Source organism: Lacerta agilis, chromosome 11 (genome assembly GCF_009819535.1).
Source record: "Lacerta agilis isolate rLacAgi1 chromosome 11, rLacAgi1.pri, whole genome shotgun sequence".
In the NCBI taxonomy this organism is placed as follows: Eukaryota; Metazoa; Chordata; class Lepidosauria; order Squamata; family Lacertidae; genus Lacerta; species Lacerta agilis.
Genome location: NC_046322.1, coordinates 57,933,368 through 57,956,040, shown reverse-complemented (window position 1 = coordinate 57,956,040; position 22,673 = coordinate 57,933,368). Strand labels below are relative to the sequence as shown.

Here is a 22,673-nt window from a genome sequence, read left to right as displayed (position 1 = left end):
AGAATACTTGTCCGACTGACAGACACATTGGGTTGCATCCAAAGGTTCTCTTCCTCTGATGGAAGGAGGCTCTTCCATTCACCAAAAAGTACATTTGGATTCATCCATTATGCAGTACAGAGACATCACCTTGTCAACAAAGGTCTGTATAGTTAAAGCTATGGTTTTCCCAGTAGTAATGTATGGAAGTGAGAGCTGGACCATAAAGAAGACTGATCGCCGAAGAATTGATGCTTTTGAATTATGTTGCTGGAGGAGACTCTTGAGAGTCCCATGAACTGCAAAAAGATCAAACTCATCCATCCTTAAAGAAATCAGCCCTGAGTGCTCACTGGAAGAACAGATCCTGAAGTTGAGGCTCCAGTACTTTGGCCACCTCATGAGAAGAGAAGACTCCCTAGAAAAAACCCTGATGTTGGGAAAGATGGAGGCACAAAGAGAAGGGGATGGTTGGACAGTGTTCTCAAAGTGACTAGCATGAGTTTGGCCAAACTGCGGGAGGCAGTGAAAGATAGGCATGCCTAAGATGATGGAGTATATGGAACTCGCAGAACTGACCGCCAGAATCCGGGACCAGAGGGAGGAGAAGGTGTCACAGGATTGGAAAAAATTTAAAGACTATTTAGTTAAATCAGTTAAATTGAATATTTGAGCAGAATTAAATAGAATCGGCTTTAGTAGGTTTATGTTAGATAAAACTGTTAAGAGGAAATTTTTTGTGCGAATGATTTATTTGCTAAAAATATGTTAAGATATGATGCTAGGACAAGATTTATAGTTGATTAGGTATTTGATTAAGTAAAGTTAAGAATATTAAAATGGGCAAATGTTAACTGAACAAGATATAAAGCTACCTAGAAGATATATATGATTTTGAAGACAGTGGAGGGAATGGGGGAAGCCCCCAAATAGAGAAGATAGAAACAAGGAAAGTATGAAGATTAGTGTTAGCTTAAGGTTTGTATAAGTTTCTTTTTCTTTTTATTGTTATTGTTTGATTGTGTTTATGTAGTGTGTTTTTATGGTGTTAATGTTGGTGTTTATGTTATGTTTTTCTTTTGTTTTAATCGAAAATAATAAAAATCTTATATAAAAAAAAAAGAAAGATAGGCATGCCTGGCGTGCTCTGATCCATGGGGTCACGAAGAGTCGGACACGACTGAACAAATTATGCAGTACCTTTGATAATGCAGGGTTTTGAATTGGTGGCTGAATGAACTTCTCTGAGATCAAGTCTTCAGTCTTATGACATTGCCTCTATGGAAAGGCAAAGTAGCAGTGAAAATGATGTGTTTACAACTTTTACTAAGTTATAATAATAAAAAACCAATGTATTAATGTAGTGTGTCAGGTATGCCATGATGCATTATGAGAATTGAGGTGTTTTTTATACTGAATGTGCATTAATTGCATGATGTCTACGACAATAGTGGCTCATACCAAACGTAAACAAACTGTGAAAAAGACAATATGAATCAAAAATTGAGACACTATATGTACTTTTCCTTGTTTATTTGTTTTGTAACATAAGAAAATCTTTAATAAAAACTAATAATAATAATAATTGTTTTTAATGGTAGGCATTGAACAGCTTATGACCCCACAAGAAAAGTATAAATTATATGCAGCAATTGGCTATAGTGAAACAGCTGTTGATCCAACATTGCCCAAATCGGTAAGTATTATTCGGTTTGAATAGTATAGCATTTGACTTCATCTAAAGTCATGGTATCTTACAAAAGAAGAACAATGATTTTCAAGCTTTCAGATTCGCATGATCAGTATGCAAGTAAGATGTAGTGCTGGCTACCTCCGAGAGGTAGCAATATGTGCACACAATTTGCATACAAAAGTGCTCTAAAAATTCTATCTATGTTGTAAATAGACTGGAGAACAATTACTCTGTGTTTTATACATTTATACATTTTCTTTGGCAATGTCAGTGATTTTTAATGTGTTAACCTGGTGATTACTGTTTTTCTCCAAATGCAACTGAAGAGGGAGAAAATGTCTTGTGAATTCTTTATTTCTGATGTAGCACTCATCATATAATAAGAGGGAATGAAGTTTTGACCTGTGTACTTCATTGCAACACTGCCTTAACCTTAGTAGAAATTCACTGAGTCATGTCATGTCATATAAAATTTGGAATGCCATGTTTTTTTAAAAAACCTTTCGCACGCCTTAAATTCTGAATACAATTTGAATATTTTTATTCCTCAAAGTCTCATGTTAGATGCAGTTATAGTCATATGCTAGTCTGTCAGTATTACATACATGTCATACACCTAACTCTTCCTGTGCAATGGATTTTTGAATTGTGAGCTGAGTTTTTAAAATCCAGTTCAGCATTTTTGCATTAAAATACATGTGAAAAAATGCAGTTGCAATTTGACCTCATAATGAGTTTATTTTGGTTTCCCTGCCTATTCTTTTATCTTTTGTGTGTGTGTTTGAAAGAAAGGGTGCATTTCCCCCTTTCTGTTTGCTCGAAGCTTGTATAATTGATTTTATTAGTCAGGTATCAATATGAAACATCTTACATGTTGACCACATATATATATATATACATATATCTTGCAGGGTCAGACTACTGTCCAATTTTAGGCTTGTCAGAATTTTTTTGTGAGCAAAATCCTGAAACCAGGGTGTGATTTCAGGGTATGTGGCAAAGTAGGGGAATTTGGGGGGAAACAAACAAGCAAGCAAATGCTTGTGGAAATAGCAGCTCTTCTTTCTTCTGTGCCCCTTTAACTCCAGAAACCCAGCTTCTCTAGCAAAGGGGCAACCAGAACTCTGCCACTTCCCTATTTCTTCCGCCCAGAAAGTTCCTTTATAACTGTTAAAAAAGAAAAGAAATAAGATAAGTTTTCATTCACCTCCCCTGAACCCCCCTCCCCAAAAGGCCACTGCAATTAGGAGTAGCAGTTAGGGAACCTATTTTGGTTCAAGCCTACTGTCATGGGACTCTGAATTTCATATTATAAAACTGTATTCAAGCTTGTATTTTATAAATAGGTGTATTTTGCTGGTCATGATATATTTTTGTCAATTTGTACAGTATGAAGCCATCAAACTTTATGTAAAACTATTAAGCATGACTGTATCAATAAGGGAAAACAATCAGAAACCTGAGCTGCTAAAACTTGCACTAATTGATCTGCGTACAGCAGTAACTCAACGACCTGGTGCTGAAGCAATAAGGTAGGCATTTGTTGCATTCATATTTATTCCTTGAAACAAAATTAGTTGACACTTCTGATTTGAAAACAGAATTTTCTTGTTTAATAACGAGCTATAGAGTGAATGGCACTTGGGAAATGTTACTAATTTACAGTGGTTGCTGATGATCCAAATGGGTTGGGTTACCACCCTCTTTACATGACGGAAGCCAGGAGAGCAACGAACTCTGGGAGGCAGGCACAGTTTCCTCAGTTTTTTCTCTCCTGCCTGATGGAGCAGAACATTTTCTCCAGGCTCTCTCTGTTCTTCACAGCTAAGTTCCTTTACTTTTAACTTCTCTTTCTGGTTCCCACTTATTCTCCTTAACTCTTTTGTGATTATGTGTGTTGATTTCTAATTCCGTTCTTGTTTGCTTTCCTCTGTTGATGTAAAAAAAGAAAGACTCACTTTGCCACTTCACTATTACTTTTGGTTGCCTTCTGTTCCTTTGCTTCCCTTTTCCTCTGCTGCTGGCAGGGGTTTATTATTTTACTATTTCTTATTTTTCCTGATTGGACAAACTATTCCCCCCCCCTTGATTTGGCCGTTTGTGGCTTGGATCAATTCCCACCACCAATGGTTGCCGCAGTCTCCTGATTGGCCAATTTCAGACCAGCGTGCTCTGCTGTGCAGCGCAGCTGCGTACTCAGCATTTGGCCTCTCAACAGCCATTGGTTTACCATTGCAGTACCAGCTGCTTCCACTACACCACAAGCCGCTTTACTCCTCCTGAGTTGCCAGCTGCCACTGCGCTGCATGCACATTTAAGTCACCTGAAGGATTTTCTGCCTGTGTCCGCAGTACCGTATTCGCCAGAATATAAGCCACACCCGCAATTAAGCTGCATCTTTAAAATTGAAAGGGCGGGAGGAGAGAGAAAAAAAGACAATACATAGGCTGCTTTCTGTGGGGGGAACCACACTGCCTTGCTGGTGGCCTTCCCCCTTCTTTCTAGCGGAGGCTTGAGAGTGGCAGGTGGGCTGCGCTCCATTGCCCCGCGCTCCCAGGCTGCCCGGGGGGGTGGAGCCACACCACTTTGCCAGCAGCGTAAGGTCGTGCATATAAGCCACATTTATATATTATAAACTTTTCAGTCTGAATTTGGAAAAAAGGTGCCACTTATATTCGGGCCAATACAGTATTTGCCGTTACCTCGGCAGTCTGCAGCTCCTGTCAGCGCTCCTGCCTATTGACCTCCCTACGTACTGTTTTTCGGAGTGCGCAGGAGTGTTCGGGCCAACTGCACTCTTAAATAGCTTGCTCTGTAATGGAATCCATGGAGGCTGTGCATTGCCCTGTTAATGTGGCACCCAAAAAGGCAAAGCAGAAGGCAAAGCACATGGATCCATCTGCAGAATTGCTTAAGTGGCAGAAATTGGTTATTAAAGGTTTGCGTATCAGGCAACGTCATGCTTCTGGAATGCTGTTAAGATCTAATACTCCTCTTGGTCCTATTGTTGGGAAGGTAACTGCCCAGACTCAAAAAAACATCAGCAGTGGATTGTGAGGTACTGCTGCCACCATGTGGTAAACTCAGACCGGATAGTATGTCCTCTGATTCTGAACCTGAGTTCATGGGGTTTTCGTAGTCAGCTGGGGCAGGGGTTGTCACACAGCCTGCCACCTATCTCAAGGCTCTGCAAGCCTTAACTTACCTGCTGGCATGATTGATCAGAGTAAGGATGCTCTCATTGCTTCTATTTCCTCAGAGCTTCGCATGGGTTTTCAGGCCCATGATGCAAATTCCTTGCTTAAAAACACAGCTCCAAGGTTAAAAGGGCTGTGGGTGACTCGTCCCCTAATACCTTTCAAGGACCGGAGGAAAAGGTGGTGGCTTATGATGGTCTTTTACTATCCTCTCATTCTCAACTATTTGCTTGTGATGAGGAGGATGAATGGGATGATGGTTCCTTACAGGATGAGAAAGTTACCGCTCGACAGTTTACTGAGTCCAATTTCTGTATATTGCTCCACTCTCTCTCCACATGGATGCGCAAACATCCTAAACTAAAACCTCAGTATTCAGGTTAAATTGCAGTGTTGGCGCTTTGCAATAAATAAGTGGGTTTTGGGTTGCAGTTTGGGCACTCGGTCTCTAAAAGGTTCGCCATCACTGGTCTAGAAGGAGCACCACTTTGGCAGATAAGCTTTATTGTCTGGAGCCACATTTTATGGCATATCTTAAGACTTCATCTGCAGGCCATCCAGTTGTCATTCTGTCCTCTTGTAATTTATTGCCTGAGGATGGGGATGTTCAACTGAGGGATATGACGGATAGGCATTTGGATTTTGCCTTGCATCAGATGCATGATGCCACAGCATTGTTTATGCACGGTTTGCACGGCTTCCTCTTGTGCAAGGGCATGCATGATTTGGTTGGAGGATTTACTACAGAATCCACCACAAGACACTGTAAGGCTCTGGCAGACCTTAAAATAAATTACTGAAGGCACAAGCCTTTATGGCTGACTCAGTTTTCTGCCAGGGCAATGTCACCTCAAATTGTGGCATGCTGCGCCTTATGGTTTAAAAATTGGCAGGTGGATCTAAAGTCAATTTGGCCACTGTTTCCTTTGTGGGGGGGGGGACATACCAGTTTGAGGATGGGGCATTGAAGGATGTGCTTATTGAATCTAAAGATAAAAGAAAGGTGATAAATCAGAAGGAGAATAGGAGATATGCCAGGTGTTTCTTCCCATATTCTCAACAGCCTCAGTCCTTCCGCACCTTCTGCAATCAAAATTGGCAAAGGGACTTCAGATTTAGGCCACAGGGGTTCAAACCTAGATTCAAAGGTAGACAGGGCTACAGGTGTTTCTCCAGCTCTGCTGGTCCCTAAAACACAAAAAAACCAAAGCCAGTGACTGGATTGCCAGGTGGGGGGTCGACTGAAGAATTTTTTTCCTGCTTGGCAACAGTCAATTATGAACCAGAGGGTTCTAGAGACCATTTTGCAGGGTTACAGCATAGAACTTATTGTGACTCTCCCATCCCGCTTAATTCCATCACCACTTCCAAAGCATGCAGAGCATTGGGAAGCAGTTTGGACTTTCAAGTTTGACCTACTGAACATGGGAGCCGTTAGTCCAGTCTCAGCAAAACAGCTAGTTCAAGGACCTTTCTGAACCCCCCCCCCAAAGGCCACAAGAAGTGAAGGCCAATGCTGGATCTCAAATTCCTCAATCACTGAGTGGTTTACAAGAAGTTCAAGATAGAATCTCTCAGTTCCATCAGAGAAGTGCTCCATGTGGGCAATTATCTTTCGCCCATTGATCTTCAGGATGCCTGCCTGCAATTCCAATGCATTCCTATCAATAGCAGTTCCTGAGGTCTGCTTTAGGCAATCTTCATTTCCAATTCCTCGCTCTTCCCTTTGGCTTTGCTTCCTCGCCAAGAATTTTGTCCAAAGTGATGGTCATGCTAGTGGCACATTTGCACCTTCAAGGGATTCATATGTGGACGACCTCCTTGTGAGGGGAACAACACTACAAGGAGCTCAGGATCATCTCCAGGCAATGATGAAGGCCCTTCAGTCACATGGATTCTTGATAAACAAGAAAAAAAAGCTGCCTTGTTCCATCACGGCAGATTATCCATCTGGGAGCCAAGCTGGACACAGTTCAGGGCTTGGTGGCTCTGTCTCCAGAGCACATAATCAAGATCAAGGCGGTGTCATCTCTGCTGAGATCGTCCAAGGACATGACATCAAGCATCTGTTGGCAATTTTGGGTCTCTGTATGTTAGCTTCCCAGATCACGCTGTGGGTGATCATGCCCAGCTCTTTCAATGGTTTCTGCTTCCCTATCAATGGGTAATTACACACGGCCATCACAAGGTGCTCACGTTACCTCCACTACTCAATTTGTCCATGAGATGGTGGACAGTGAAATAAAATCTTCAGAAGGGAACTCCTTTTCACTTGGTGAAGATCACCAAGGAACTGTGATCACAACAGATGCCAGTTTGCAGGGTTGGGGGTGTGCATTGCCGAAGGCTCTTCATGCAGAGGCTATGAACAACAGCAGAGCAGGTGCACTCCAAAAATTGATTGGAGCTGAGGGCAGCCTGGTTAGCATTGGTCCATTTTGTTTGGTTCCTGAGCATCGATCATGTGCTGCTGCGCACCAACAACACTGCAAAGTCACATCTGTCATCAAGGTGGAACAAAATTGACATGCCTACAGAGAGAATCATCTCAGTATCACAGCAGAGCATATTGCGAGGGAATGGATGCTCAACAGGCAGGTCTTCCTTCTGATTCAGGAGTGCTTCAAAGCACTGTTCTTGGCTATCACCTCTACACATTGTGTATCAGAGTTATCTGCCTTGTCAGTGGCAAAACATCTATGCCTCTTTCACAAAGATAAGGTGGTCCTCTGAACAGACCCTTCATTTCTGCCAAAGGTACTTTCACATTTCCATGTCCAGCAGGAATTGGTGCTACCAACTTTTTGTGCAGATCCTAAGCATCCGGAGGAGAACACATGGCATTCCTTGGATGTTCATCGTGTATGAAGGTGTACATTCAGATAACAAAGGGCATTAGATCCACTGACTACTTATTTGTATCCTTACATCTATCAAGTATGGGAAAGAAAGTTACAAGCTTCACCTGTGCGAGGTGGATTTGGGCTTGTATTTCTCTAGCTTACGAGTCACTTAAGTTACCACAGCAAACACATATATTGGCTCATCCTATTAGGTCAGCAGCAGCTTCGGCTACTTTTGCCGCTAATGCTCCATTATTAGATATTTGTAAAGCAGCTACTTGGTCTTCACCAAGTACATTCACTAGGCATTGCAGAATGGACCTGCTCACTTTGGCTGCTGCTGCTTTCGGCCGCACAGTCCTTCATCAAGTGCTTTAGATACTATGACTGCAGTTGGGGAAAGCTGTGGTATGTCCCGACCCATTCGGATCATCAGCAACCACTGTAAATAGGGCGACTGGTCTTACCTGAAGCGGATATTTAGTAGGTTACTGATGATTCGAAAGGGGCCCATCCCTATAGTGGTCTGCAGTTCCTTACTTCTTTCCTTTTCTATTGCATTGTTAGTTCAACTCTTTCCATTATTTTATTTGAGCTGAGCTGGTAGTGAGGTAGGCAGATATGTACAGATTCCTTTCCAGATATGTGCAATGTCTGATGCTGCTTGGCGAATCTGAAAAAAACTGAGGGGATTGTGCCTGTCTCCCAGAGTTCTTTGCTTTCCTGCCTTTGTCATTTGAAGAGAGTAGTAACCCAACCCACTTGGATAATCTGCAACCAACTAAATCTCTGCTTCAGGTAAGACCAATCGTCCTTTTCATGTGAGGTTAAGTACCATTTCTGCATTATCTTCAGCATTGTTTCCTTGATGCTGCTTAATATAGTTTTATAGGTTTACTATATAATATAGTTTTATAGGTTTACAGCTTACTCCCAAGATGCACCCTGTATTCCAAGTCCTGTTTCCCACATGTGCTTTATTCCCCCTGCTGAACACATATCATGGAGATAAATTCCTCTATTTGTGTCTCTAATATCTGTTATCATGGTTTCCAATCACACTTTTATATGTTGCCATCTACTCATCAAATCATGGAATGGGAATATCGTAAAGCGTTTCTTTTCTTTTTTTTAAGGGCGATATAACCCAGAGTCGTCTGCGGCTGGACTTAACTGTCAGGGGTCCTTTACCTTTTATTGAAAAAAAGCCCCATAGCAAAACCCCAACCTTTTGTTGGTACAACTGTATGTATATATGCTCATGTAATTTTCATAATGTGTTTTACACAGATTTGAATCTAGTGTAAGTGCATTTGAAGTTGAAGGGATGGCTCGGGAAAAAACAGTGCCCTGCTTACTGTCATCTCACACAGTCCATTCAGAGCACAATGCATCACTGTTCACCATTATGTTTGAGACCAATCCCTTAGATGAGACTGCCAATCAAAAACTAAGAATAGAGTCACAGCCTTTGGAAATAAAATATGATGCAGTAAGTAGAAATGCATTCTAGAAGTTTTCAAAAATTAAATTATATGTTACCTTAGCAATACATTTTCCTGACCTTTTATACTTTTTCAGATGACTGTGAACAGCATAGTAGATTTCTTTCGACCTCCAAGTGATGTTTATTTAGAGCAACTAACATCAGCAACTTTAACAAAGCTAGAAGAATTTCGTGAAAAGACAGCAACAGGTAAACATCAATTTTATTCGTAGCACAATGAGCACTAGTGCCAACTTTGTACTGCGTAGTGTACACAGGAAGTTTTCACTATGTGGAGATTATCTTAACATGGCTAAGTTCTTGATGGAATTTTTAAGGGTATGGGAATTGGCCTTATTTTTCAAATATCCTTAATACCGGTTTGCATCTGAAACTCATGTAATACTGTTGCCTTGTGTAGAATGGTGAGGAGACACTTCCAGCCCATCAGCCTTGTTCAACCCTCCAGGTCTCCCCTTTAGTGGAGGAGACTGTTTTGGCTAAGCCACATACATCTGCCTTATGCCTAGTGTCATATATGACATCAAGGGTGGGGCAGGTAAATATACAGTTTCCTCATAAGAAGCTTTGTAGGCAAAATCAGTCAGCTGATTGGTGACAGCTGCAAAGTGCTGGATACCTGCCTTTGCCCCACCCACCTGTCAAACGTGGTCTGCAGGGATGGGGGAGGTGTGGCCCACCAGTCAGATCAAGTTCTCCATCTCTGGTATAGAAGGTCTTTGTTTTGCTTAAATTTATTCACTCATAAATACAGTGTTCTTGTGATCCTTCTTAATTCTCATGCTTTTCTTGCGGTTTTCTAGGATTAGTGTATATTATAGAAACACAGAAGGTTCTAGATTTAAGAATAAATCTTATGGCTTCTTATATCATTGTACCACAAGGTGGATTCTATGAACCAACATCAAATAAGTTACTTTTGGATCTTGGTAACTTAAAGGTAAAATTCTCAGAAATATCAACTACTTAACACTTATTATTCATCTCCTAATTATGACTTGTATTTTATTGTACCTGATATGTGGATAGTTACATTTGTGCATGTGGTGGTGGTCTTAAAATGGGCATTCAGTGCCATCTAGCAGTAGCAAGCAAAATTGCAGCTCCAACAGAATTTTGAATATCCCTCCCTCCTTGGAAGCCAGTTTCTGATTTTGCCTCTACTGAATCTGTACTCAAAATATTCTCTCTCTTCATTCCTGCTTCAGTGTTTCTCAATTTCTGTGTTTTTTTAAGAGTGCGTGTTTTATCCTGTGTCTTCTAGAGCCCCCCCCCCAGTGTTTCTTAATAAAAAAGAATAATTGGAGTAAAAGAGAACTTTATCTAGTAGGCGTATCATTTCAAGAGGGAGTTGCTGGGCTATTGAGTTGGGCTTAGGCTCCGCCCTGATGATGAGGCAAGAGGAAAGAATTCTTCAGGAATGTGGTTAGCTCCCAGTCAGTTTTTCTCTCCTGCCTGCAACAAGCAGATCACTCCTGCTTCACTCCCATTCTTTCTGTAATATTTACTTACATTTTATCACTATATTTTAAATTTTAACTTCTCCTAATCTCTTTCTGGGACGCGGGTAGCACTGTGGTCTAAACCACAGAGCCTAGGGCTTGCCGATTGGAAGGTTGGCGGTTCGAATCCCCACGACGGGGTGAGCCCCCGTTGCTCAGCCCCAGCTCCTGCCAACCTAGCAGTTCAAAAGCATCTCAAAGTGCAAGTAGATAAATAGGTACCACTCTGGCGGGAAGGTAAACGGTGTTTCCGTGCGCTGCTCTGGTTTGCCAGAAGCAGCTTAGTCATGCTGGCCACATGACCCGGAAGCTGTACGCCGGCTCCCTCGGCCAGTAAAGCGAGATGAGCGCCACAACCCCAGAGTCGTTCGTGACTGGATCTAACAGTCTGATCACTCTGGCCTAAGGGTCATTCCACATCAAATCAACGCAAAAAACAAGGGTTTCTCCACCCACCATCTCAGATTTTGATGAAACTTGGTGTACACCCTTCTCTTATGGTTGAAAGAAACCCCCTTAAATTTTCCCCCTCTATCACAAACAGTTTTGATTTTATAGCACTTTAAAGTTAGGTGAAATCTGCGTTTCTGTTCCTCTTGAGATCCTCGGCCTTGTGAACATTTTATTTTTTTCCACCATAACCCAGGATCAGATCTCATTGAAATTTTACACAGAGCTCAATAAGAGGATGATGATTTCAGGAACAATACACCAGCACTCAAAAGATTTTATAAATGCCTTAAAAAAAGTATAAATGTAGTTTTTTTTGGTGGAAAAACTAGGTTTAGAAAACCTAAATTTTCAGCCTGTGGGCATGATGGAATCAAAAGTTTTTAATGTTGAAAATTATTGCAAAGACATGCTCTTTCTCAACAATTTTTTTTCCAGTTTTGGGGTATTTAAAACTATGAAAATTGGCTATATTGTGAAATCAATCTAAAAAAGAAATCAGCCAGAAACTTTAAATGCTAACTTGTAAGGAAGTAAGAGCTAGCAAGAAAAAGATTAAAAGAATGTAAATTTATGCATTATATTCAATTTTTCAACATTACATGATTGCTAGAGTTGCGGGCAGCCAGATTGGCTTTGCTCCACTTTGCACAGCTTCAGCACCTTTTTCAGGGGTTGATATGCACCAACAACTCCACTGCAAAATCTCACATCGTTCGTCAAGGGGGCACAAGGTCAGCATCCCTTCAAAGGAAAGCATCCCTTCTCTTCAGCTGGACTGAGATACATCTTCACATTATAGCTGAGCACATTGCAGGAGAAAGCAACCTGCAAGCTGACTGGTTGATTTGTGCTCACCTTGATCCAAGCAAATGGATGTTCAGCAGACAAGTATTTCGTCAGATTCAACTCAAGTGGGTTCCTTTTCAAGTGGACCTCTTTGCCACCAAGCCAAACTGTCAACTTCCCCGTTACTTCTCCATGTTTAGGGACAATCAGTCAGAAGCCTGGGATGCATTGCTGACACCATGGCCACCAGAACTTCATTACACTTTTGCCTCCTTCAATCCTGTAGTGAGTTCTATGAAAGATCCGTATGGAGAAAGCTGAGGTAATACTGATAGCACCCTTTTGGCCCCACAGGCCGTGAATGTCAGAACTTCAGGAGCTTTCCATAGCTCCACCATTTCATCTGCCAATAACACCGACATTACTTCAGCAAGCCCCTTTACCATCCAAATCCTCAGTGGCTGCATTTGACTGCATGCCATTTGAGCTCAGCAGATTGAGCTGACAAGGACTGGATGCAGACATTTTTTCAACTATTTTGGCATCACGTTGTCTGTCTACTAGGCGTATTTATCAGGCAACATTGTCATCTTTTGTGGCTTGGTGTTCAGCTTCTAATTTGCAGCCTCACAAAGTCTATGTTCCAGATGTTCTCAGTTATTTACAGTATGGTTTATGAAAGGGTTTAAGGCCTAATACTCTGAAGCATCATTTCTTTGATTTTTGAGTTCTCTTATCCCAGAACTCACTAATCAAGTGCTTTCTAAAAGGGACAGTTCTTCAGCACCCTCCTGTTGTCTATCATTTTCTTTCATGGAACTTACACTCTGTTTGGACAGCTCTACAGCGTACACCCTTTGAGCCTCTGCGTTCAGTTTCCATGAAACATCTTTCATGGTTATCACTTCAGCTCAATGTGTGTCGGAACTGTCTGCCTTATCAGTGGCTAAGCAGCTCTATTTTCCACAAGGACAAGGTTGCGCTTTGCACTGATCCCACTTTTAAGATTTCATATTCAACAAGAGTTGGTGTTTCCTACGTTTTGTCCTAATCCATGGCCTCCAAAGGAAAATGCTTGGCATACTTTGGATGTGCAGCAGGCTCTGAAGCTGTATATTCATCGTACAAAGGACATTAGAACTACAGATGTCATTGTCAGGCTGCAGTAAGCAACTCCCACAGCTGATTGCCAGGAACATACAAGACAAAGAAAAGTTCTTACCATCTACTTTTTATTCAGTATTTACACAGAGAGGTTTGGAACACAGCCTCTTGGGATAATGGTGTTGTCCTGAGTGACTCTCTTTTCTCCCAGAAAAGATTTATTTATCTCCCAGAAAAGTAGATTTATCAGTTGGACGATGCAGTCTTATCCTTAAAGTTCTCTTTCTAATAGCTGTTACTGCTGTTCTTAGAGTATCTGAGTTGGAGGCATTCCTCAGAAAAGCATTTATGTATTTTCCTTAAGGGCAGGGTGGTTTTGAGAACTGATCCCTTCTTCCTTCCCAAAGTTCTGTCGAGATTCTCCTTATGTTTTATCCCAGCCCTTCTCACCCATTGGAAAAGGCACTTGTTAGATTTGTGGTGGACCTTCGAGGTGTACATAGTCAGGACAGAAGAGTGTAGATTAACTGACTCCTTGTTTGCTTCCTTTAATCCCACTTCCTTGGGCAAAAAGGTTTGCTCTTATCTAGGTGGTTTAAAGCTTGTAGTGTGATGGCATGGGGAGCTTTGAAACTTCGTCCACCATCTTCTGTTACAGCTCATTCCACTAGGGCAGCAGCTAGTTAGGCAGCTTTCTCTGCTGACAACCCTTTGATTGATATCTGTCAGGCAGCCACTTTGCCATCTCTGACTACATTCACGATGGAGGCTTATGCTTCAGCAGAGGTTGTCTTCAGCTTTATGAATCAGCAGAAAGTTCTTCCACCTTAGTACTCCCCTTTGCAGTTGGGAACTGCCCTAGTTGGGTATGCTGTGGTATGTCCCAACCAGCGACACCCTCCTGAAATAGTACAGTTGGTTATTACCTGAACTGTAGATTTGGGAGGGGTCACTGGACTATCGGGACCTCACCCTGGTGTGGCTGCAATGGCCTATAAGTTTATATTGGATTGTTTATAGATGTTTTTCCTATAGTTCACAGTTTTGCATTAGTTTTTCCTTATTGGGATGTGAGTTTACTATTAATTTACTTACCTTTACTGTGTTGCTCTGATGACTATCGAACTTCACGAGTCCATAAAACTGATTGAGAGCCAACCACATCCCTGAAGAATCCTTTCTTTCTGCCTTGTCATCAGGGTGGAGCGTAAGCCCAACCCGATAGCCCAGCTATCCCTCCCAAATCTACAGTTAAGAACCAACTGTACTGTTTCTTAATGGTTCATTGTATTTCCTAAAATTTCATTTTGATATTCTGTCTTTAATTATCAGTACAGGATATCTCATTACATCATCAAGAAGTCTGGAAAAGTCTTATAGGTTTTGTTTTCTTGGGGGCAGTTTAAAAGTAAGCTTTATTTCAATAAATACTTAAAGATGCATATTTGAAAAACGTAACAACTAATTATTGCTGTTATTTTCTTTTTAAGATGACAAGCAAAAGTCGGTCTGACATGTGCAATGTTAAAATTCGTGAAAACACTCTTGAAGATATTATGTCAAGAGCATATGATAAGTTTGACATTCAGCTCAGCAGCATACAACTTCTTTATAGCAGACATGGTAACTATTCATATAAATCAATGCTACACACACACACATATATATACAGTATATTAAAAAGTATGACAGGTTTAGCATAAGTTACTGTTAGTCTGATTCCAACAGTATGATCACTATTGTTCAGTGCATGTTGTCGGGTTTTATCTGATTTTTAAAATTTCTGATGCTTTATACTTATTTATCTGGCATTTAAAAAACAAATAGTAGTATGTGCATGAAAGTGAAAATGAGAGAGATCTTTACATCACCCCAGTGAGCAAGAAGATGGTGACCCAACAGGACCGAATAGCCTAAAATTCATTTGGGAAAAAAATACTTTAATTACACGTGCAGAAGACCAGTGATTGCATCTTAGTTTACTAAAGATGTATGCTTAAATATCAAAGAGGAACAAAAACATAAAAGAATATTGAGGAAATGGGGGGGGGGGAGAGAATAATGTGTGCAGGAAAAATACAATACATTGGTTCAATGGGGGGGAAACTTAACCGTGGTTGACCCTTTCATCAGCACACCTGAACACCACCTGACCTCTAGATAAGTTTACTACATTCCTAGCTGTTTTACATAGCCTTTTAAGGGAAGAATATAGCTCGCCATCAAGAGTAGAATTCAGAAAACAGGCTCCTATAGTCTTAAATGCATATCAGCAGATAATTATCAGTTTATAATTATCACAAGCATCAAGAAAATCAGCTTGAATGATATGCACACGACTTACACATCTAGATGCTCCCATGCAGTTTGACTTCACAGTAACAAAACAATACTATTATAATTAATTAACAAAAAAAAATTGTGATGTGGTCCTTCATCTCTTTAAAATAACATGTGCTTTGGTGTACGCAGGCTGTAGGAAAAATGCACATGAAACTGAGACTCAGACATTGTAATAGACATCTTTTCTATCTTCAGATGAAAACTGGGAGGAAGCTCGAAACTTGCCATCCTCATCTCAGCATATCATACAGCCTCTGGATGTGAAAATGGAACTGAGCAGAGCAATGGTTGTAACAGATGCAAGAATGCCCAAGTATGACTTTTTTTTGCTGTTAAGTGAATTTTCATATTGCTGGCTTGTTAGGGAGCACAGTCACTGCTTCCATTGTCCTTCACTTTGAGATCAGACCGTTTATTTTCAGCTTCCTGTTCTTTAAGAGCTGTTCTCTAGAAGAGCTCTTACCCCATGACTCCTAAGTTTACTCAGAAGTATTTGTTGAGGGACATTTTCAAAAACTGTTTTCTTTGAAACTGCTGCCCTGAATTCCTTGAAAGACAGGATGTAAGTTTTAAATAAATACAAATAAAATAACATTTAAACCTTGGCAGAGCTGATCGGTGCAAGTCTTTGGTATGTTACATTTTTATTACGTCTTTCAGATATTTATTTCAATGCATAGGTAGGGCTGAGGTCCTTTTGCCCCCCCAAAAAACATTTGAGGGGGCCAGCCCCCCCCAATATTAATAGCCATTGCCATTCAAATGCTATGTGTGCATCGTGTCATGTGATCAATTATGTGAGGTGAGGCTTACCTGCCCCCAAATATTTTATTCAAGTTGGCACACCTGTTTCAATGTTAATTGTTCTTTTTAAAAATCATATATGCCAACCTGGAACCACTTGTGTTGAGGGGCTAGCTTTAATTTATCAAATAGATTAATTCCCTAGTACATGGCCACCTTTGTTTTCTAATTGCTTTGTCTCTTTGTGCTCTAGGTACAAAATGTTTGGTGAACTGCCATTACTGTCTTTCAATATCTCAGATGAGAAATTGAAATGTATTCTGGATCTTATTGATAGTATTCCTTTACCAGAAGCTCCTCCTGAAACTACTGCTACTGCACAACCTTCCAAGGCAAGTGTTGTATTGAACTGGTAGAAACATTTGGTAAAGCTTCCACAATACTGGTAATTCTTCTGCCACTTCATCATAGTGCTCTTTTTAGCAATGGGATAGTTCTCAACGTGGTAGAGGTTCACACTGAATGATTTTTTTTTTTACCACCATGTATTTGCCATGGTAGTGCTACTCAGCAGGACTTTGTTTCATATCTGGCTTGTAAGCTTAGGTTAAATTCAGATATAATAGGAAACTGAGGTTTAAAGAAAGCATGATAAAAATAACAATGTCAGATGTACAAGGGGAGGGAGTTCATGACTTGTTTGTGACCTGATAAAATACTGGAGCACTGACCCTATTGGTAAGTTTACATCCCTCACCTCCAAATATTGCCAGAATTTCTCCCTCCCCAACTTTGTTGACTGCAAAGTTATTTAGCGTTAGCAATATGTGTGTTTCCCTTTTTCAGATAACATATTTATAGATTTCCTGTTTTAGCAGTAAAGCAATTCCTATGCTTTTCTGAAATCTCTTTGCTATCCTTTATGACTTTGTCTGCTGCTCCTTAGAATGTTCTTTAAGTTTATTTATGGCCATATTCCTTTGAGATTATTTAAATTATTCATTTTGTCCAGATATTTTCAGTAACTGGCAGTGTAGTTTAGTATGTGAATTCTTACACTTTAGAGTTTTCTGAGTGTGTACTAATACAAAATTCTGAAGAAATGTTACAGTTAACATGTAGATGCAGAAGTTCCCTAGTCTGGAAATCAAACAAGAGAAGAACATCCCTCTTCTACTGGACCTCACTCAGCAGCTTTTGATATTTTATTTATTTGTGACATTCATGTAAACAATCACTTACGGTATCTTGGAATGGCTTCCCAGAATGGAATTTGGAGGTGTTAATTTGGTGTTAGAGTGGTACCTGACCTTCCTAGACAGTTGTTTCCAGAAGGTAGTACTGGGTCTACTGCTGGCCTGTGACTGGTTGGGGTTGGCGGGAGTCCAACAACACCTGACTAGCCAAAGCTTCCCTATCCCTGATTTATGGTCTATTTTGTCTCCTAAGCTGCTTTAAATTCTGGATAAAACTGGTGGGAGAAATTGTCCAAGGATTTGAAGTGCTGTGTCTTTGGTATCTGGGTCACACACACACACACACACACACACAGTCTGTGTCTGTCTGTCTCTGTGTTTTTCTTTGCCTCCATCTCTCCTTGCAGCCTAGGAAGAGATCTTGGGGCTGGGTGTGGGCAAAGAAATTGAATCTTAATCCAAACAAGACAGAGGGACGCCTGTTCTGTAGAACTCATGACCAGGGACAAGGATCCAGTCTATGTTGGATGAGACTATACTTCACCTGAAGCCATAGGTTCATAGTCTGTGGGTGTTTCTGACCTTCACCCTGGATGCCATAATGATGAGTGTTCCCAAAGGTGTCTTTGCCCAACTTGGGCTAGAGTGCCAGTTTCATCTGTTTCTTCAAGTCTCAGTTCTGCCCATGTTAACACGTGCCTTAATATCATGTCTGGAGTATGTAGTCTGCTCTATGCAGAAATTTAATTCATCAGTAACATAGCATAGAGGTTGTTAATTAAAGCTGCCTATTGGGAGCATGTAACTCCTTTTTTAAAGCAATTACACCGGCTGTCCATTTGTTTGAGACCAGTTCTCATGACCTTTTAAGGCATTTGACAGTTTGGGACCAAGATATCAGAAGGACTGTCTTCTCTTGTTCAAAGCTGCCTGATCACAAAGGTAAACTCTGGAAGCTCTCTTGTCTGTTCCATCTCATCTATATTACTCCCAGACAAAGGAGAGAGCATTGCATTTGTGGTAGTCATGTCTAGGTTGTGGAAATCCCTCCCCAAAGAGATTGATTCCAGCTTCCCCTTTTGGCTTTACACTGGCGAACACCTTCGTGTTAAGGAAGGCCAGTGGCATTAAACAGAAAGTCAATTTATGTTTTTTGTGACTTGTTTCATTATTAGTATTTCCTGTTGATGTTTTTTATTTCATTTTAATTGTCTATATTTATGGTTGTTATTTTTGTATCTTATGATTATTGTTAGCTGCCTTGAACAATCAGTAAAGATGACACTTAAATTTGTCAAATAAATAAAATATTAACCAAATAATAGTCATATTGTACATATAAATTATTATTATTATTATTATTATTATTATTAAATTTGTATACTGCCCTTCAGTCATAGATCTCAGGGCACTTCATAGCAGAAAAATACATGATAAAAACACAAAATACATAATAAAAACAAGAACAAACCAAACCAGGAACCCCCCCTTGCCCCCACCCGCTCCCACAGTAAATAAGAGTTACATATTGCTTTCTGTTTTAGCTTCAGGTATCATCACTGATGACAACACCACAAATGTCAACCTCTGTACTTCCATTTCTAGAATCTCTTTCAGTAGCTGGATCAAGTGGTAAATATTTTCTTCATTTTGTTTTTGGTTAATGTAAGTTCAGAAAATGTTTAAGATATCCTAATATTTATTGTCTACATATTTAAATTTTCAGGCAGTTTCTTTTGTAGGACCTAAACCAGACATCAGATCTGGTGCAATTTGGTGTGTGTGTGTGTGTGTGTGTGTGTGTGTAGAATTAGAGCCGAAATCTCACAAAAACTGAACTTGTGAACCAGAGGAGTGTAGCTCAGAAGTGGTTATAAAAAAGAAAAAAATCAAGCTGTGGAGTCATCCAACTGGAAGGATCCATCAGTTATCAGCACCTGCTCAAAGAAGTTGCCTCTGCCCTATTTTCAGAAATCCTTTCTCTCTTTGTCTCCTGTGCCATAATAGCTTATCCCATTCCACAAGATCCTCCAACCATTGGGAGAAGTTTTTCAGGGATGGGAGTTGACATGAGAAGGAGAATGTGGGGAAGCCAGTCACTGCCAGCCCCATTATTTTAATCTATATTCTATAGTTCATTTTCTATTGTATATTTAAAATTTCTTTTAAAAATTGATAAGAGGTTGCATTCAGCCAAAATTAGTTGTACTTAAATTCAGTTAAGTCAAATATGAGACAGGCACCATCTATGTTGCCTTTTCAGCAACCACTGAAGACCTTCTAACCAACAAGGCCAACAAGGCTTTCCCAGTAAGCATCTGTATTGCAGTTGTTTTGTTGCTGTGCCTTTTATCTGTTCTGTGATCCTTTACAGCTTTTCCTTCAATCCTCTTTTTATCCTATAAGAATATGCTGGTGAAGACTGCCATCAATTTGTGTATGTTGATGCAGAACCTGTGCTGCAAGGAGTTAGATATTCCTATTTGCCCACTTACAGTAGATGTTACCTTAGCACTGTTCAATTTGCTAGAAATGTTAGAAAAATCCATCTCTTTCCATTATGCCAGACTCAGAAACTATGGGCTACTGTAGACATAGTTCCATGGCACCCATGTCTGACAGGATCAGCAACATCTAGGATGTGGTCCTAGCTATTCTTCCTCGTAAGAACAGTAGGCCTCATGACCTTTACTCAGTGGCTTGCTATGATAGCTTTCTGTATGGTCCATCCTGTGTGTGTGTGCGCATGCGCGCGCGCACACACACACACGACAGTTAGGATTGCTTCTCTTCCTAAGCCAGAAGAAGATCAGAGCCAAGCACCACAATCCACTACTCCTCTCTGCCCTCCTGAAACAAACTCTCATCCGGTGGCTGGACACTGATCATCTCACACAGAACATTCCATTCAAAGGACCTCAGAGAGCAGTAATCACTACTGATACAAGGCTTCATGGCTGGAAAGCCCATTATCTGCATCTTACAGCTCAGAGACAGTTCAGCAGGGAGGCTGGGAGAATGCAACACTGGCCATTTATTGTAAATAGTTCTTATTTGGCAGCCAAATGAGCCTGTCACACTGCACCCTACATATGTGCTGCTCAGCCTTCATTCCTCACTTCTCACCGAATTGGGTCTTGCTTTTTGCACACAATGGAGGATTCCTGTTTCTTTCATTTCTCTGTCTGGTGGTGCCTTGGCTCCTGGTTCAAAAAGTGTTCAAGGGATTTTCCATGAACAAAAACTGGACACAGTTGAAATACGGAAAAATATTTAAATTAAATCTACAAGTTTCCTGCGTGGGCTATTAGGAGATGATGTAACCCACAGTGACTGGCTCACATTATCTGCTAGAGAAGACGCCTTCATTATAAGCAACCAGTGCTCCATTTGCAGTTGTGAAGAGTAGTGTCAAGGCTGGTCGATTCCTCTTCACATTACCACACAAACGTCTCTTGCTCTTTTATAATTTTTATTAAGAATTCACAAACAGTATTAATAAATAGTTCTTAACTTCAACTATCACTCCACAGAGTCATTCAGTTCAGATACCTTCTGAGCTCTGCTTCTCCCCTGACCAGCAACTCTACTCTCAAAAGGCTTTTCCCGCTCTTTTTCTAACCTCCTCGTGAGGACTGGCTTGTACCTCCCGTCCCCCGAGTTGGAGCCATCACTTAACCCTTGCCTCTGGGAACATTCTAACTTTTTCTAACTCTACCCTGACAAGTAGCATGTGATTTTACAAGTTGCTGTTGCTCTTGCCTGCAAGTAGATACCCCAATTTATCACTTGATGTGCTAACTGAACAGATCTGCTTGGAAAGGACATAATTGGAGTGTTTAGATGATTTATGAAGTCATAAATTAGTGACTTCAGCTGCAAAATCTGGGAACTGTTATATTGGACATACTTTCTGTGATGAGGTATTGATTGCATCAGCTGTTCCTGGTATGTCAGTGTTTCTCAAACGTCTCCAGCTGTTGTTGGACTACAACTCATAATCCATGATCACTGGTCCTGCTAGCTAGGGATGATGGGAGTTGTAGTCCAACAACAGCTGGGGATCCAGGTTTATAGTTTATAAATGCAATTATAGTTAAGTAATTATTGGATTATGTTAAATTTATTTATGGCTTAGGTGTAAGCATTTCATGATAACCATTTGAATTATTATCGTTATTAGAATCTGAAGAAGAATATTTTGATGCCCCAAGCAGTCCTATAGAAGACAGGCCATTTTTTGAAGCTTCTTTGGGGTCCTCAAGTAGGCCTGGCAGCTTAAAGAAAAATACAGTGAGACGGGAATCATTGAAGAATATGATTGATTTCCAACTAAGATTTGAAATACCTGAGGTAATATATTATTTTACCTTACGTATGTCTCTTCATGACTGATCCTAACATACTACTGTGTGTTTATTCTTAACTATGTTGCGTTCTTTATCGTTAGGATTTTTGCTTCACTTTTCAACTATCTAGCTGGTTCTGAGTTTTTTTATTAGTTATCTCAGTAATGTGATGAATAGAATATAAATATTTCAATTAATTTTGACATAGTATTTAAAAAACCCTAGGATTTGAATCCAGAGTATGTGGAAAAAGAAGCCAATGGTGTAACAGGACCTTCCCACCTCCTTCTTAACTCTACATTCCCCTGTCCCACACCCCAAAAAGCCTCTCATTAGGAGCAATGACCCTCATAAATGGCTAGGGATGTTTTGCAGGTCACTGGAGAAGGAAAAGAAAATCAGTAGGAAAGAGAAATCAGAGGGAGTTTGCACACGTAGACACCTAAGGGGAGGCTGTTTGGCAAGTACAGTTAGCTGTATCCTTCAGTGTGGGGTTCCGCAGGGCTCGATCCTATCCGCCACGTTTAACATCTACATGAAACCGCTGGGTGGGGTTATCCAGAGGTTTGGAGTACGTTGTCAGCAGTATGCTGAAGACACTCAGCTCTATTTCTCTGTTACATCTGCAGGTGAGGCAGTGGAATTGCTGGACCAGTGTCTTGCCTCGGTAATGTACTGGATGAGAGCCAACAAACTGAAACTCAATCCAGATAAGACTGAGGCACTGTTAGTGGGTGGTTCCCAAGACCAGATGGGTGACAGGTCGCCTGCTCTTGATGGGGTTACACTTTCTCTGAAGGAGCAGGTTCATAGCTCGGGGGTATTCCTGGATACTTTGCTGTCGCTCAAGGCTCAGGGGACCTCAGTGGCTCGGAGTGCCTTCCATTAGCTTCGGCTGGTAACCCAGCTATGCCCCTATCTGGACAGGGATAGCCTAACTACTGTTGTCTATGCTTTGGTAACCTCAAGGTTAGATT

General features: G+C 40.8%; 1 protein-coding gene across 4 annotated transcripts in view; it reads left to right on the top strand.

Annotated features, from left to right (window-relative positions):
• The window catches only part of VPS13A (vacuolar protein sorting 13 homolog A), a 156,220-nt gene that overhangs the window by 45,923 nt on the left and 87,624 nt on the right, over window positions 1-22,673 (top strand). For all 4 annotated transcript variants that reach the window (XM_033163750.1, XM_033163751.1, XM_033163752.1 and 1 more), the window contains exons 16-25: window positions 1,581-1,675; window positions 3,062-3,204; window positions 9,003-9,204; window positions 9,294-9,408; window positions 10,023-10,159; window positions 14,555-14,687; window positions 15,603-15,720; window positions 16,405-16,543; window positions 18,892-18,979; window positions 21,531-21,700. In XM_033163750.1, coding sequence (XP_033019641.1) covers window positions 1,581-1,675; window positions 3,062-3,204; window positions 9,003-9,204; window positions 9,294-9,408; window positions 10,023-10,159; window positions 14,555-14,687; window positions 15,603-15,720; window positions 16,405-16,543; window positions 18,892-18,979; window positions 21,531-21,700 — 1,340 coding nt within the window. The remainder of the gene's footprint in view (window positions 1-1,580; window positions 1,676-3,061; window positions 3,205-9,002; window positions 9,205-9,293; window positions 9,409-10,022; window positions 10,160-14,554; window positions 14,688-15,602; window positions 15,721-16,404; window positions 16,544-18,891; window positions 18,980-21,530; window positions 21,701-22,673) is intronic.